The 18213-nt window shown below is 40.2% G+C and overlaps 1 protein-coding gene across 3 annotated transcripts in view; it reads left to right on the top strand.

The window, feature by feature from the left end:
* The first annotated feature begins 3664 nt into the window (after positions 1 to 3664).
* map4k1 (mitogen-activated protein kinase kinase kinase kinase 1) overlaps positions 3665 to 18213 on the top strand; it is a 51162-nt gene continuing 36613 nt past the window's right edge. Inside the window, exon 1 of one of the 3 annotated variants that reach the window (XM_008426664.2) lies at positions 3665 to 3955. In XM_008426664.2, coding sequence (XP_008424886.1) covers positions 3830 to 3955 — 126 coding nt within the window. In that variant the 5' untranslated portion in view covers positions 3665 to 3829. Of the gene's footprint in view, positions 3956 to 8932; positions 9200 to 18213 lie in introns of those variants that run through there. The other 2 variants (XM_008426665.2, XM_008426666.2) reach the window with 2 other exon arrangements.

The raw sequence follows: 18213 nt of genomic DNA, 5'->3' as shown, positions 1-18213 counted from the left end.
CTACGTAATTAATCAAAATTAACCCGTTAAAGTCTCAGCTCCTAGTTATAATCTCTTATTAAAAACGTACCTGAGAAAACTTGAGAAATCCTTCAGTTTCCATGGAAACCATTTGGGGTGCCTTCACCCCTGTTCCTGCAAAGCTCCACCTTGAAGCTTCAGTGCCCAGCCAAGCTGCCCCCCCTCCTCCCCCCAGCTCCTCCAGACTAGCGGCAGCAGCTATTAGCAGACACCTGGGTAGGGTATGACGTTCTTAAAGAGACAGAGACCAATTTCAAGACGCCAGAAACAGCTACGAAGTGAAGTACAAATTTTACATCATGTTTGATATATACTGCATCTTCATAAAAGCTGAAGACAGTTATTTAATTTTGCTTTGAAATGGAACTATGTATCTGAAAAATACAAAACACCACATTTTTTTGTAAGAATGAGATTAATTAATCTTGTCAGAGTCCGGCCTGATTACTGGCAGACATTTTGAACCGAGGATCGTTCGTCTAAATATAACCTGAATGACAACAGGAAGTAAACTAGAAGAGCTCAGAAAGGACGGCGTCATTTATCAGTGTGGAAGTGTTACAACACCAGATCTAATGCTTGGTTTGGACAACTTTCTCTCTTTAGAAATGAAATCACCACTGTTGCAGTGGCAGACGTTTAATTGGACGTTTAATCGGCTACACCTGCAGCTCGGAGGCTGACGCCAATTAGCCTTTTGTAGTGATCAGCAGTTTTTAGGCTTGTGCCGTTTCCAGCAGGCCTGACCTGACCTAGTCAGATTTATATCGCTAAATGTTCTGAAAACAAAAATGATAAAAACAGATAAAATCGTTTTGGCCCAGATGTTGGCCGGCTGCTCGCTCCAGCAGCTCCCTGCAGAGCGGTCAGCGGCCGGTTTCCAGATGAACTCAGGTCTACAACCTGCTTCTCATCCTTTTGTTATTTACAACGTTGATTTCCTTTAGAAACCTCTTCAGTCGCCCGTTCCTGTCTCGGTTGCGGTTGAGGCAGTTATTTGTGGTTGACTGGCCTGTTTTATGTGTCTGTCACATGTGGGTGTGAGTGGAGGAGCATAACTGCGCCTGTAGGCTGTTTGCCCTGCGATGATAAATGTCAAACGGTGATGCTGATATTGTTCTCTACAGAAAACCACACAGATGTTGGCCTTGTTTGATTTGCTTGATTTCTTAACCTTTAATGGGCCCACTGATTTAATTCCGACTCAGTCGTTTTAACATCTCAGTGCCACCGGTTTAAAGGTTAATCACCAGGTTTTGCTGCTTCATATGTCATGTAAGCAGGAGGGTTCATTTTTATGTAGCTGCTTTGTGAACGTTGTCGTGGTCTGCCAAAAGCAGTAACAGACCAATCTGCATCTGATGCAGCCATAAACCTGAGAACTGACCGTCAGAAATGGAAATAAATGTGCTGAAGGTCAAAACGTTAAACGCAGCATTTATCGGAGCACAGCGAAACCTCAACATAAAAACAAATCAACAGAAAACCTTTTAAATATGAGCCGTCGCTATTTTTGTCTGGAATACGAGCAAAAATCTGAGTAAAGCTGATCACATATGAGCGTTTTATGTCAATATTGTTAATTATTTGTTGTTGTTTTTTTTGTTACAGGTATCTGAAGTTCTGCCAAACCGGCGGCGTGTCCTTTGCTGTTTTATCTGGTTTTCTCTCCATACTGTTGTTTATTTCTAAGCAGTTAAAGGCACACTGGTGAAACCTGAAACTGCTGCTGTGCAACTTACTCAACAGGCCGTTGCTAGGCAACCAAAGAGTGAGTGAGTTGCTAGGTAACCAAGGAGAGAGTGAGTTGGTTGATTCCACCATCCTAGCTCAGCTAGTCGTGAGAGGTTGAGCAGCTAAAGTCTTTCCTCTGCCTACATCTCCCAGAATGCTGTGCGGAGTTCAGTGAAACTGTTGAATATTCTTCCTGACATTATCTACTCTGGTATTGATCATGTGTCTATCACATTATATATATATTGCAATTGATATATTGTCCAGGCCTAAACCGGCGTTTCGTGCTTCGGGACGCCACCGCTAGCCGGCGTGCAGAGTTAGCGTTAGCTGAGACTTCATGTCAGTCAGGACAAGCATGATGATTATTGAACTGAAGCAGGAGAGAACAGGGAAACATGAGCGCAAGATATCAGTGTTGCAGTGTGTGTGAACCTTCCCTCCCTTCTTCTGTCTGTTTCCAAGGTACGAACTCTTAATGTTCGTACCTTAAGAGTACGAACATTACTGCAGTAGATGCAGATGCAGTAGAGACTCAGATTACACCCCAAGCACTAAAAAAAGAAACACCCAGCAATATTTTTGGCAATAAGTTAATATTTTTGGTGTGTGTAATATGAAGCGTTTCAAAAACCGTTGGAATGTAAAGTTGTAAATCAGCAGGCACTGCCTGTTACCTAGCAACCCCAGAGAAGAACAGGTCGCTACCTAGCAACCCCAGTGAAGCCCAGCCCGTTACCTAGCAACCATGGTGAAGCCCCGCCTGTTACCTAGCAATCCCAGTGAAGCCCCACCCGTTACCTAGCAACCCCAGATTACCTAGCAACCACAGTGAAGCCCCGACCGTTACCGAGCAACCCAGGCTGAGCTCCAGCACGTTTGCGCTGTACAATGGCTGCTGGAAGAGACAAGTGTTTTGTTGTTGACTTGGCATCCTTAAAGCCGTTGCTGCATCCCTGTTGGTTCCACTTCAGCTTTTCAATGATGTAGGGTTGTATAATTAGCTTTATTACATTTAATTGTGCAGCCCTTTGGTCGATATCTGTTGTTTTTATGTGCTGCAGAAATAAATTGACATTATAACATGGGAAAAATGTTTTAAGTGAAATGATCTGCCAGTGGACCTAGAACTATTTTATCAATATTAAGACATTTTTGACTTAAATCAAGTTTCCTAAAAAGTTACTTGTAAGTTTGTTTTGTGTTATTTGAAGTGTCCTGATATATTCGCACTACAAACTAGACCAAAAATACTTGGCAAGATATCGTGTTTTTGCAGTGCATCAAACTCAGTCCTTCCAGTCAAGACGGTTTTATTCAAATTAACTTTATTTTTTAGAGACAAACTCAAGTTGTATTAAAAATGTAACACAAATAAAATATTTTCGAAACTGCACAATAAAAAATATTCACACAATGAAACAAACTTTTGATCAAGATGAAGTAATTTTTACTTGTTAACAGGATGTAATGGGTGCCCTTGGTTTGAACAGGATATGAACAGGAAGCAGAGAAGGGAGCTCCAAGCATGAGTGACTCTTTCTGCAGCGCTGCAGCTCACACACACACACACACACACACACACACACACACACACACAGTTCAGTGGGTGTTAAGCTCAGACTGAAACTTGCACTGAAAAAACCCCAAACTGCAGTTAATCATTTTCACGCCACACATGTGCAGAAACCCAGACGTGTTCATGGCGTGTTCTCATGTGTTTCTCTAAACTCTGATGATTTAGCTGCAAGCTAATCCAGAGTGAGCTCTGCTAACATTTTTCTCTGACAGCCAGTATGTATCACACACACACGCTGAACAGGAAGCAACATGGGATTATGCAAATGAGCAGCAGAAATGCTGTAGAGAACAGAGGAAGGTGTGATGGGCGGAGGGAGGGAGTGACAGAGGATCTGCTGCTGCTGCTGCAGGCTGAGAAACAAACAGGAAGGTGTGTGTGTGCGCGGCGGCGGTTGAACCCAAAACGAGTCAGACTCAGCAGCCTACCTCCTCTGATGTGGATGACAGCGAGTGTGTGAGAGGCAGCTCTGACATGCCTTAAGGGGGATTATTAATGTCTCAGCACTTCAGAATGGATTCCCATCAGCGGGCCGCTCTGGATATCTCCACCAAGAACCCTCAGGACGACTTCGAGATCCTGCTGCGCGTCGGAGGGGGAACCTACGGAGAAGTCTACAAGGTCAGAGTCCTGGGCTGCTGCTTGACAACATGGCTGCCAAAAAACAGAGAAAAGTCCACCTAACGGCTTCGTGAAACATTTTCACCAAGTTTTAAATCATAAATATTCAGTTTAACACTGAAAACACAGAATTGAAGCAGCTGTTCTCTAGTTTCTAGTTCAAATATCTGAGTACACTTGAAATAAGACAAAACTAACCTTTTAGCAAGATACAGGATCACAATTCTGTAATATTGATGAAAAAGTTCTCGTTCCAATAATATCGACATTTTTCCCATAAGAGACGATCTGCCAGTGGAACTAGAACCTTTTCATCAATTTTAAGGAATTATTGACTTAAAACAAACTCCTATATCATGTTGAAAAGTTAAATGTGAGTTAGATTTGTTTTAGTTCATGTGTGCTAAGACATTTGCCCCAGAAGTGCTGGTTCAGATTCAGTTTTTTGCAGTGTATGGGTGAAGTTTGGCCCTTCGCCTCCGCTGAAGCGTTTCTCCGTTCATCCAGAGCAGCAGCCTGCTGGGTTTTAGTTCTTATTTTTAACATCGAACAGCTCAGAGCTGCTCATGAATCGTTTGCAGCTGAACTGGTTCATCACAATCATAAGTTCAGCGCAGCTGCCAGAGGAAGTGGTTTGACGTAAAGTGAAAGTATTAATGAAGAAATATATATAAAAAGACACAATCCACTCAACGCTGCGCTTCTTAATTGTGTATTGCAATAAGAATGGATAAATGTTTTCTCTTAGGATCTCTTTCGAAACATTCAGTTTCATAAAATAAGGTTTAAACTTAAAGCCTTTTCTTCTCAGATGAGATTTTAAAGGATTTAGTTTGGTTGAAGCACTTCCTATTGTTGAAGTTGGAGCCGCATATTTCTATAACCTCTTAAATTTATCCTTCCATCTGTCACTCTGTGGCTTGTTGGTTTAATTTGGCACCTACCAGAAATCCCTCCTGCTGCCAAACGTTTGGTACCAAAACTAAGCGACTAAATCTACCAAATGAACATGATGCTGCTTTCTGTCCTGCAGATGTTCAGCTGATGCTCAGGTCTGTGGAGATGCTGGTCCAGTAAATTAGGGAATAGATTATAAGCTGGATTTGTCCTGGAACATCTCATGTTGGGACAATCTGGACCTTACACTGTAAAAACACAACATCTTACCAAGTCATTTTGGTTTAGTTTCTAGTGGAAATATCCTAGTAAAAACATTCTCATTATAAGAGGAATAATCTGCCAGTGAATCTAGTACTTTTTAAAAATCAATATTAAGGAGTTACTGAATCAAGGCAAGCTTCAATTTCTTGCTACAAAGTTAGTTTAGTCTTATTTCAAGATATTTGTACTGGAAATTCTTGTTAAGCTGCTGTGTTTCTGCAGTGCGGTTGGTATTGATGTCGTCGTCTTGCCTTCTTGGGGTGATGAACGTAGCAGTCCAGGCTGCGGACCGGGCAGAAGTTGCTCCTTCATCCTGGAGGTTTTTAAACGTCCAGGTTGGAGCGTCAGAGCGAAGCGTGACGCCTCGTCTGGTTGGCGGGTCGGCGGCTTCGTTAGGCGCTCCGCAGAGCGTGGCCGGCTTGGAAGTGGCACAAGCAGCTTGAAGAGGCGGCCATGTTTGTTAGCTTTCCTGTGAAAAAGCTCAACACGTCCCGCGTCTTTATTTATGACTTTATTTTTAACCGTGGAGTTAATATGAGAATGTTTGAACGAGTAGAAACTAAGTCGTCTCGGTCGGTAAAAACATTCTTATCTCGTTGTCGGGCTGCAACTAACTGTTATTTTAGTAATTAATATTCTGACGATTTATTTGCAGTTGAAAAATGCAAATAAATCAGTAATTTAAGAAAATAAACATTTTATTGGCTGAAGTGCAATAACAGCATTTCTTTGCTGTCGGCAGATAAACAATTCGAACATCAAAATGTGAAAAGTTGAACTTTGTGCTGGACTGACTGCAGGGCTGATCTGGTGGTTTCTGATTCATAATCACATAGAAAAAGATTCTGATGGGAGATTTTTTTAAATAAAATTTAAAGCTAAAACTGTGTCACCTGAGGAGACACCGGTTGTTTTTTAATTTTACATGCAAAAGACTTTTTTTTCTAAGGTTTTGGCTTAACTTCTGCTCTGAGTGTGTTGTTCCTTCAACTGATGACCCATTTCTAAGTCTGTGTTCTCCAGTTAACGATTAATCGGTTGCTTATTTAGTTGGCAATTACTTCAATAATAATTTAATCACGATTAATCGGATTAATCGTTTCAACCCTACTTTGTTGGCTCCCAAAATCGTGTTGCAGAGAAACTGAGAAGTGAAGTAAATGCAGATATTTGCTGTTAAGTTTGCATAATTAACTTTTGTTGTCGTTTATTTCCTGGTTTCCAGTATTTTGGTGTCTGGAAAACGGCTCATTTTCCAGACACCAAAATACATGAACTTATAAAAATCGTTCTCGTGTGACGTCGCATTTCCGTGAACTTTGTGACCGACAGCCATTTTGGTAGGCAGTTGCTATGACAACAGTAGACTAACTACAAGCTTCTCACCTTGTTCCCATCTAACTTATAAGCAATAGAAGTGCATTACGACTATTACTTGATATCAGTTTCTGAGTTCTCCACCCATCTCTGATAAATATCAGTGATATTTACTGTATTGCTACAGAACTACCAAAATTATCTCAGCTAATTTAGCTCTTGGCTTCTTGTTACTCACTCAAAAAGCGTTAATAACAAGTTGATCCTTTACAAATCCATGTAAACGCTGACTGTGTGCGTGTTTAGATTTCAGGTGAGGCTCTTCCTGTTCACTGGTAGCTAACTGTGTCACAGTGTGAGGTCGGAGGCAGCGAGTCCACATCGTTTTTTCCTTCTTCGTCGCATACGGGTCGATCCCGACAGCAGCCATTTTGTTCATGTATCTGTCTCTTGCACATCGGTTAAGATTGTTCTCATGTTTTCTTCTTGTTGCTCTGGAAGCCATGGTTCTGCCATGGTTCTGCCCACAGATCTCTTCCGGTTCAGACTTATGGGAACTTTGGGCTGTTTTTAGAAGCAGTTGAGACACAAATGGAAGTTAAAAAAAAAGTGCAAAATATGAATTTTGCATAATTAGTTCCCTTTAGCACATTCTCTGGTATCACAGCAGCACATCTGCATCACAATCGCCTGAACACCGTTTCCCTGTTTTCAACCGTTTGTTCCACACATGTTGATGTTTTTATTCTCTCCTGCTCTCTGGTGGAAAAGCAGGAAAAGAACCGTTTTAAAGACGGTTTAAATATTTGACTTGTGTGTGAGCATGATGACAACCTGACCGTTGAAGGGTTGGAGTAGCTCAGATTGAATTTAGCTTGCCAGCGATCAGCAGCAGCTCAGGTTTCATAGCTTCATTTGTTGTCGTCTAACGTTCTGGCAGCAGATCCTGGTTTCTGGGCTGAGTGGACATGAGATTGTGTTGATGTGATAACCTTTAGCCAAAGCTCCTCAGTTTCACTTCATTTCCACAAAAACGTTGAAGCTAAAACGTTCACCATGATCGAATTACTCTTACTGAACGCAGGCGTCGCTGTTCAGAAAGTCTCTGGTTCTTCACAGCCGTGTGCCGTTTGATGAAACTCGGTCAAACTTTGGTGTGATTGGTTTGATCGATGCAGCTGGGTGGATTTTGTTCCTCAGATTTGGTTCTAATCTTCAGGATTTTCTCCTGAAGCCTGATTTGTACTGCAAAACCACAAATGTTACCAACACTTTTGGTCTAGTTTTCAGTGAAAACATCTTAAAAAGCTGGAAATAAAACAACTATCTTATGAGTAACTTTTCAGCAATATGTTGCTTGTTTTAGGAATTATTGACTTAAAACAAGCTCTGCATTGCTGAAAAGTTACTTTTAAGTTAGATTTGTCTTAATTCAAGTGTTTTAAGAACCTAGGTAAGATACTTGGTAATATTTAGTGTTTTTGCAGTTTTTACAGTGGAAATAGGAATTTGGAGCTAATCTTGAAGTCAGTTTTTCTGAGACTTCCTCCTCTCACTTCAGTGTGATGAAGGAAACCTTCACTAAGGCTGATGCTTCATCCTCCTGTCAGATGCATTTATACTTCAGTTTTTATATCTAAATCTGCTTTCAGAGTGTTTGTGTCCAAATATATCATCTGTGTTAATAAAGTCATGCACCAGATCGACGTCCTGCAGACAAAACCGGCTACTAATGGAGACGTTAGCTGCTGCTGTGATCTACTACAACATATGTCTAAAGTTTGTTTCTGATAATTCAGTGCTATAAAACCAACAAATCTAAACTTTACCAACATTAATATGTCAGAATTTACCTTTCTGGTATTTAAGTAATTTAAAAATCACCTTATTTTTCTATCTTTGTTGCTTGAAAGCAACCGTGACTTCCGGTTAGGAATGCAACATGGCGCAGGGCCGTAAATCTCCGTTTCCCCGTGTAAACACACAAACAAAACACAAAGTTTTCTGAAATCTGCACTTTGGTCGGAGTTTTGTTGATATTAGTTTTAGTGTGGATGAAGAGGCCAAAACACATAAAAACGTTTTTCTCAAATATCCGACTAGTGTGAACTACGCCTAAATGTCTCATTAAGTAATATATCCTTTAATCATTTTTAAAAAGAGTTAATTTAAAAATATGCTTAGTTACTTGACTTTATATATGTGTATTTAAATAAGTGAATAAGGAATAATCACATGTATTTTTCGGTAACAGGCTGAACAGTTTGGTAATCTCTGATAATTTGTGTGGAACATTAATGTATCTTTGTGTTGCCCAAATATATGCCTGTAAAGAAAGGCAACTATAGCCTGTTTCTAAATATGACAGGAGAAAAAGTCAAAGCTGTGTTATATTTAGTTTGTTTTGTTTTTAGCTTTCAATACGTTTGATTATAAATACCTTCTGCTGAGTGAGTGTGGCCTCCAGGGTTTTAGTCTCATCTGTTAGTTAACTGTCAGGCGGTTTTTCTCCATGTTCTGCAAATAAACGGACTTTAACAAAGCAGATGCAAAGCTGCTTCTCTGTAGAGCGAACTGACTTCCTCTCCAACAGATTAGGTGACCTTGTTCTGCTCTGTAAAAGTGAGATTTGCCTTTTTGGCCATCCTTCACTTTGACACAAAGAAAAACGCATCATGCCACAGAGCGCACTGGGACTGCACGTGTTTTCACACGGTGTAGCTTAGCTCACACTGGAAATGCAACACTTCTGCATCATCCGAACTGGTGAGAAACTACATGAGTGTTTGCTTATTCATATGCATGTTAACCAGCTCTGGCTGCAAATTTATCTTGTATGAACTATCTTCAGTGTAACTTTAATAAGAGGTAAATTACAATTCAGTGTGAAACTTTGGCTAATAGATTCATGTGTTCACATGTCCTGCGTATCACTCAATACTAGCAGTGAGACTTGAGTATAATTTTAAATAAAGTTAATTTCAGGGTTTCTATTTAATTAATCGCAATTAATTAAAAACAGTTCTGATATTTAAATACAAAAAATATCTGATTTGTGCCACTTCCGTATGGAAAACTAAGTATAAAGCTTAACCAATTGTTTTTAAAGTGTCTGCAGTCAGAACGTCATGTCGCATTTTATCCGACATCAGGAGACGCCAGACTGTAAATCTGGACGTAAACAGTTCCAGAAATGTATAATTATAATATTACTAATGTAGAACTCGGCTAAATATTTTAATCAGATTAATTTCAGGGTCTGTAATTAATAATATACAATTGAATCAGAAACAGTATTTACAAAATAAGCAACATTTTCAATAAAAAACCTTTTTGTTGCTAAATTATTGAATAAATAGACTTATGAGCTCAATAATAAAGATATTTATTGTTTTTAATCTTCAGGTTATTGGAGAAAAGTTGAGCTTTAGAGTTTCAGAAACTCTAAAGTGGGTTGTGGACGTTAGCATTAGCAACATGTTTAGCATTGAGATGCTATTTTAGGCTTGATTAGCTCTGCTGACAGGCTAACTCCCGTTAGCACAACTTGAACACAACAGTCTTTTCCAGGGTCCAATCAGATCGTATTGAAGCAAAAGCAGAGCATCAGATTTATGGGCGTAGCAGAAACGGACACATACGAAAGTTCCCCCTGGAACCTTTGTTTTTAAAAATAACACTAAAAAAAACCGCACTAAACTTTTTAACTAATTTAAATGTAACTAATTAATTGAAATGACCACGTTACAGTCCTGACCCTACCAAATACTCTCTTCTTACTTTTTTCTTTCTCATATGTTGCGCAGATATTGTGCATGTGATTAACTTGGTTTAATAAAGCATCAGAAATGTAAGAAGTGTTTTTAGAGCAGCTTCGTTGGAGTTTCTGCACCTGTTCCTGCTCAGTTAGACGGATCCTTCTGCCTCCATGTTGATGTTTTCAGTTCAGGTTTTATGTCAGATGCGTCTCGTCATTTAGAGTCAGATTCAGTTTGTAATGTCGTTTTAAGAGGTTAATCCATCTTCACGCTCGTCTGTTTCTATAGTGACAGAAGGAGTGATGTCAAAGAAAGTTATCACTCCCCCACTGCTTTCCTACGGTTTGATCTGAGCCTGAACCAGGCAACCAACCAGTCAGATTCCACCGTTGGCGTCACAGCCGTCGCATCGTGTGACCCCCACAAACACACGCCCGCTGCAGCAATGACGCAATAATGACGTCTTAATCTCAGTTCGCCATGGAGATGGTTCACTCACTGTGGGGCGGTTGGAAGTTACATCACAGTGGGATCAACCTGACCACTTGGGTTCTCTTCGTTTGTTTTCACACCTGATGGTCCGGTAGACTCGGTTCTACCGTGTTTGCCCAAAAGTAAGACAGTGTCTTACTTTCTTTTTATCCCCAAATGCCCCACTATGTCTTACTTTCGGGGTATGTCTTATATTGGAAAAAAATTGTCGAATTTTTTGTTTTAACCATAAAATTAACATTTATTAGCAACCTGAACAGTATTGTATTACCGTATTTTAAGCAGGAGGCGGCAGTGACAAGTGCAGGGGACGGCGTGGTGACGTATGGAGAGGGGGACAGTGCGGACGTGGGCAGGAGGCGGCGCGCAGCTAGATGAGAGGGAGGCGGCAATACCCCCGTGTTTCCCCGAAAGTAAGACATACTTTCGGGGTACGGCTTATATTAGCCGACCCCCCTGAAATCCCCAATATGTCTTACAATCGGGGAAACACGGTACTTGGGTTCCAAGTAGAGTCTCTTTCACACTGATGCTGAGTCAAACCAACCAAACCCTTTGAGCTACCTGTTCCCCTCCTCGCCTGTGGGGGCGCTGCACCAACAACCACTGAAGGGAATGACACAAAAACCTCTGAAGACACCGAGCGCAGCTTTATTCCTCATGAAATCTAAACAAACTTGGAGCGGCGTCAGATTTTAGCAGTTGGAGGACTCCTTTTGTGTCTTTGGTAAAAAACCACGACTCATTTCTCCAGCTAGCGTTAGACTAGCTCATCTGTTCTGGTTGCATTTACCCAGAATGCCGTGCGCTGCAGTCCACTTCCTGCTTTTGGAGTGGTCTTGGCGTTCTCATACGCAATCAAACTGCAACCAAACAGTTGCAGTTTGACTTGGTGGCGGATCAGAGTTTGCTTTTTTTTTGGTCAATTACTCATTCACTCCTCCACAAACAAACCGGGCTTTGACTAGACACATGGACTGGAGTTGGATTCAAGCAGACTGAACTGGTGTGAATGGATTCTGAGATCATGGTCTATACCTGCTTATCCTTGCTGGTGCCTGAGAGCATTAAAGTTTGACTACCAGATGGTCAGTCGGTTCTTTATGATGAAGGAATAATAAATAAACGGTGACATTACAGTGAAGTAAAGCACCGGGTCAGGTCGCGACCCAGCGGGTCACTGTGAATCCACACCATTGATCTCTGTGTACGCACACTACTCTGGGGAAGACGGCATCAAAAGCGACACGAAGATCCACTAAATCTCATTTATTTTCTCACTTTTAGATTCAAGTAACGTGAATCGCCGCCATGAATGACAAAATAACAAACTCTGCTTATACAACAGCTTATGGAAACCCAACCAATTTCATAAAGTCGAAACCCTTGCGGTACCACTTTACCCAGCTCACCTGGCCTACTTACTCTCTTTTAATCTAGAACAGGAAAAAGTTACATTAATGCTCAAAAACCACTTGAAATAAAACACAAAATGTTGACTGTTAAAAACAAAAAAAAAAGTTATGAAAACTTGTTTTAGCTTTTCAGTACCTGACAGTAAAAACACCAGACCTGGAGATAAGTGGGGTTTTCTGCTGACTGACTGGAGGAACTGGAGTTTATGGTATGCACCCAGTCAACATTTCTCTGTGCTGGAAAACACTCTGACCACATAAAGCTTCCTCTACGTGTCTGTCTGTCTGCGCTGCATAGACCTGCTAAACTAGTTGTACAGCGTCACAGTTTCTGTAATCTGATCCCACACTGGGGGGGACGAATCGAGTCCAGATTAACTTGTACTTTATAGATTTATGTTTTATGCTACGCTAATTCACCAATGATATCTACCACACTGCAAAAACACAAAATATTACCAAGTGTTTTTATCTCGTTTCTACTGGAAATAGCTTGAATTAAGACATAACTAATTCAAGCTAATGTTGGGGAGAAAAAGTGGCAGATTATTTCACTTGAAAAATGGGAGAAATATAATTTGCCAGTGGAACTTTTTCACCAATACTAAGGATTTATTTACTTAGCACAAGCTCCTATGTGTTAAATATCTTCATTACTAGTGAAAAGATCTGCCAGAGAACTAGCATATGGTTGCTAGGAGACGGCCTCGACTGGACAGCGGTTGCTAGGTAACGGCGTAGTGGCCATTGAACGTGAAATGACTAATAATCGGCCAGTGGAACTAGTACTTTTTCGTCAATATTAAGGAATTATTTACTTGTGCTGTAAAGTTACTGTAAGTTAGTTTTATCTTGTTTAAGATATTTCTACTAGAAACCAGAGCAAAAATACTTTAGATTTTGTGTTTTTGCAGTGCACCTTTTATAGCAACAGGTCGTCTATTTTTACGTTTTGTTGACGTCATCTCCTCGAGACATAGCTCAGGTATGCAAGGTGTGGAGTATGTCTGAGCAGTCAGTATCTTTGAAGCAGGATCAGGAGTTTACTGAGCTAATTTTAGCTTTGCTTCAATAGTAGCAGATGCTTGGCTAGCTTACTTGTTCAGATTAGATTTCCAGATTAGCGATGCAGCCAACGAGAGCACCAGCCGGGCTGTGACCTGCCCTGTCTCTTTGTGTTTCCTCTCTTTATCTCTGTTACATTGTTACGTCTTCAGGACTGAAAATCTTTAGGAATTATCTCTGCAGAATAAAACAGAGATTTCCTGTAGTTCCTGTTGAGAGGTGAAGATTAGAGTCTAATGTTGATTTAAAGGAGAGATAAAATGTAAAATTGACTTTTTTGAGCTTTATATCATGGATTTCTGTTATTGCTTTCTTCAGAAACATACCTGGAGTGTTGCTTTAACTCTCTCTTGCATGTTTGAGAAATCCTCTGGGAAACGCCTGCTCTTACAAAGCTCCGCCCATTTACACAAAGCTCCGCCCATTTACCCAAAGCTCTGCCCAGTTACCCAAAGTTTTGCCCATTTACCCAAAGCTCCGCCCATTCACCAAAGCTCCGCCCATTTACCCAAAGCTCCGCCTTAAAGCGTCACTTCCCAGGAAAGCTCCTCCTCCACTGAGCTCCTCCAGACTAGCAGTAGCAATTAGCAAACACCTGGTGGAAGTGTGTCTGCTAACTGTTTTAAACGGCATCATGGAGAAGCTTTGTTGCGACGACGTGCTGAAGGGAAAATGTCAGAAAGGTTAGGAGGTTCTTTAAGAGACAGAGGCCCAAATTGAGACTTATAAATTCCCCGTCTGTTGAACTAAATTGTTGCTTTTTTTGTTGATTATTTCGTGTAAACAGGATTTTAAAATGTCAGGATTGTTGACAGTCGCACTTTCTCAACCATTTTTATGTTAAAATGAGCAACAACACAATATATCACTGGTTTATTGAAGTTACTAAGTTTATTAAACTTCCAGTAAACGGTTGAAATCAAGGCTAAAAACCCACCTGTCTAGATTTGCTTTTGATTAACTGGAAGATTGATCAACATACTTGCCTGATGATGGGACAAAATGTAAAATTTTTTGCTCGTTTTATTGTTGGTTACTGTTTTATGCTTTCACGCCATAAAGCACTTTGAACTGCCTTGTTGCTGAAATGTGCTAATATACAATTAAACTTGACGTAAGTTGGATAATTTATTGATTTAACAAGCTGAAAACCGTTTTGGTACCAATTTAGTGCAATCTTCAGTATCAGGATTAGACAAACTTGATCCGTCAATAAAAATCTGTTCATTTTTATTGACGGATCATTTTCAGGGTTGTTGTTCCTAAATCTCGGGAATATTGCCGTTTTCTGTAAACTGAATTGAAATAAGGCTGTAACTAACGATTATTTTCAATTATTTCAGTAAATCTATCAATTATTCTGATGATCAATCGATTAATCATTTCTAAAATGCCTCATTCTTCATTTATCCACTTAAGCCTTTTTATACGATATTAGAAATATATTAAAAGATGCAAAATAAACAAGTACTTATGGACGACAACATGGAGGTCTACAGTTCTATCGCTGCAGGATGCTTTCTGGACAGTAGGGGTCAGTGTGGAGGAAGCAGTGCTACTAAACAGCAGCAGAAGAAGAGCTGTGAACGTTTTCCCTTCGTCCTAAAGCACAGTTTGTTCAGGCTGCGCATTTATCGCATCGTTTATCATTTATTGTGACAAACTTCTTATCATGTTAAGAACTTTGACGTATTTTTGTCTTGATAAATTAATGATGAAGTTATTTTTACTATTTTCTTTTTTTTTTTACTATTTTTTCCATTACATTGTAAAATATGATGAATGCAGATTATTTAGTGATATAAATCTTTAAGTAAGTTGTGTCCTGAAGAGGCCGATTTCAAAAAGGAATGTTCTTCAAGAATATTGTTTGTGGCAAAAACCAGGAATAAATAGTTTGTCATCATTTTTACCTCAATAGCACCACAAATTATTGCGGTAAAGTCCTACGTGAGCCAGTATTGCTGTAAAGTAAGTAAACCTGTCTGCTTTGAGGGAGAAGACGACGCGATTTTCGGCGTATGAAACATCGATCCGTTGAATCGCGGCCCAACCTGCCGCCTTTTGGGAACTGACTCGGATTTGACAGAGCGCAGCTTCACGTCTTGCCATGTCAGGATCTTCCCCTTACAGAGACGACCCGACTCTCCTTATCTGATGTGGCTTGTTCTACTAAGCTGCTCTACAAGGCGCTGCAGGCTGCAGTTTCGGGCGCAGAGCCGCGCGGCGGCTGCAGCCTGCACCTGGTGTGTGCACGACCTCAGAAGCAAAATGAAGAAGTGAGATGCAGGAGGAGAAAGCAACACGAGAAGATCTGCCTGCAGAGACACAATAACCGTGTCAGGTTTCTGCTGAAACAGTGCGGTCTGGTGCGTGTGTGTGTGTGTGTGTGTGTGTGTGTGTGTGTGTGTGTGTGTGTGTGTGTGTGTGTGTGCGTGTGTGCGTGCGTGCGTGCGTGTGTGTGTGTGTCTTCAGAATGAGACTTTCTTGAATTTTTTTGGTTTGGATTTATCTTTAACCCAAAAAGAGGAAGAGAGACAACTTTTGAATCTGAGAACTTCAAACAAATTGCAGACAAATGCTGCCAATAACCATAACTGGCATCTGTGTTGGGAGTGTGTGTGTGTGTGTGTGTGTGTGTGTGTGTGTGTGTGTGTGTGTGTGTGTGTGTGTGTGTGTGTGTGTGTGTGTGTGTGTGTGTGTGTGCTCCTTGCCCTCCTTTTTATGAATCGTCATGAGAAGAATACCATACCTACAGTAAAATATCAGGTTTTTAAAGGGCTCTTATTGTGCAAAGTTCACATTTTGTGTGTTTTTTGTACATCATTTGTGTTTCAGCTGCTTGTAAAAAAAAAACGCCCGGCTGGTTTTTGGCAATAATTTAACGTTTTTTATTTGGTGTCTGGAAAATGAGTCGCATCATTTATCGCATATAAACGTTTACCGGGATATAACGTTACAACTCAGCTGTTATACCCGTTACCTAGCAACCCGAGCGGAACCCAGCCCGTTGCCCAGCAACCACATCTGGGTACCAGCACGTTTGGTCAGCCGGTTTTACCGCTGTGTGCTGCGCTGTACAATGGCTGCTGGAAAAGACGAGCGTTTATTTGTTGACTTGCTATCCAGAATCCACTTGCTGCATACGTGTTAGTTGTGCAGGAGGCTCCACTTCTGCTTTTCAAAGATGCTCGGCTGTATAATTGCGCATCTGTTTACAGCCATTGTCATGTGTTGGAGGGGCGTGGCCATCAGCAACTTATTTGGATTTAAAGTGACAGAGGCCCTAAAACAACTCAAAATAGGCTGAACTGAGCAGGTTGAAATCTCTTTATTCAAGAATGATTTTGTGCCAAAAATGTAACAAAGATGTTTTGTATAGGACACAGACCCATCACAGCCTGTTCAACGAAGCATAACTAGAGTTAGAAACAGAGATTTTTAGTTCCATTTAACTGGATTCCAATCTTTTCAAACAAGAAATCACTTGGCCATTTATTCAAACATTTAGCAGCAAAAATAAAAATGTTGCTCATTTTGTCGATTTTATAAAGTTTTCATTTAAAATGTGATCAATGACTCTGGAATTCACTCATTCTGAATAGAAATAGCTGCTCATTAGGACAGGAAAAGCCTAAAAAAAACCTCCAGATTTGTATTCTGGATTGTATTGATGGCGTTTGGAGTGCAGGTGGTAAAAAAAAAAAAGGTGCAAAGTTTGGTTTGAAAAAACCTCAGCAGAGGAAGCGCTTCCTCAAGAGGCTGAAGCGAGCGAGAATCCCCCTCTGCATCCTGATGCATCACATCTTGATACAGTAACTGCAGCATGACTGACAGGAAGACGGCACTGTGTGGTGAGACCCGGTGAGAAAGTTGTTGGGCTCCACTTTTCAGTCGGTGTTTTCAAAGACGGATGCTTGATGAAAGAGAACCATGAGGTTCCCCTGGACCGTTTAATCTGCCCTCTGCTAGAAAACGGCGCTGATTTGACTGAAGAACCTGCAGACAGTAGCACTGCTCATTCACTATATAACATTTAATCAGTTATTCGAATGATTAATCGAATAAAGAAATTGGCATTTTCTATTGTTTTTTTTTTTTTCATTTAACCACTTAAGTAAGATTTTCTATACAATATTAGAAGATGCAAATAGACCACAGGTGTCAAACTCAAGGCCCGGGGGCCAAATCTGGCCCGCCGCAGCTTTCTATGTGGCCCTCTGGACTCCAAATTACATCAATAAGTCCTTCCAGTTTTTCACAAATCTGCAAAAATCACACAAAATCAACAAATTTCCAAATTTTTTCCTGATTTTACTGCTAATTTTCTCAAAATTGGTCAAAAACGTTGAATCCGTAACTGATACGACGAGTGATAGAGTCACATTTGACATCATACATTAGTGTAAATATTGTAAAAGAATAACGATTACAAGTATTTCTTAATATTCACCACAAAATCTGTTATTTTGATAGCAAAAATAAACACTAAAATAATCACAAATCCCAGAGGAACAGCTATTTATTGATATTTTAACAGTTTTATTGGTTTTATCAATAGATTCTGGTGCAACCGGCCCTTTAAGAACATTCAGATTTTTGATTCGGCCCAAAATAAAAACGAGTTTGACACCACTGAAATAGACAATTCCTTAAAACAAACAACAAACATTTTATTGTCTAAAATGCAGTAACAGCTTTCCTCTAGTGGATTTCAACAGGGTCAATATAAAAATGATGAGTAGTTTTGAATAAAACATATTTACAGACAAACGTGTTTTTATCTTAAATGTACAATTTTGGCTTAATCACTGCTGAGTGTGTTGTTGTTCCAGCAAATAGCCATTTTTTGAATTTCTGTACTTTTATCTGTATACTCAGAGGTGTTTTTATCTTAAATGCAAAATGCATATATAAAATGTATATATATATTGTAATTACTGCTCTGAATATGTTGTTCTTTCATCAAATGGCCTTTTTTGAGTCTGTATGCTCCAGATAGCACACAGACTCGATAAACGATTAATCACAATTAATCTGATTAATCGTT

Source organism: Poecilia reticulata, linkage group LG13 (genome assembly GCF_000633615.1).
Source record: "Poecilia reticulata strain Guanapo linkage group LG13, Guppy_female_1.0+MT, whole genome shotgun sequence".
Lineage (NCBI taxonomy): Eukaryota > Metazoa > Chordata > Actinopteri > Cyprinodontiformes > Poeciliidae > Poecilia > Poecilia reticulata.
This window is presented reverse-complemented; position numbering and strand designations above follow the sequence as displayed.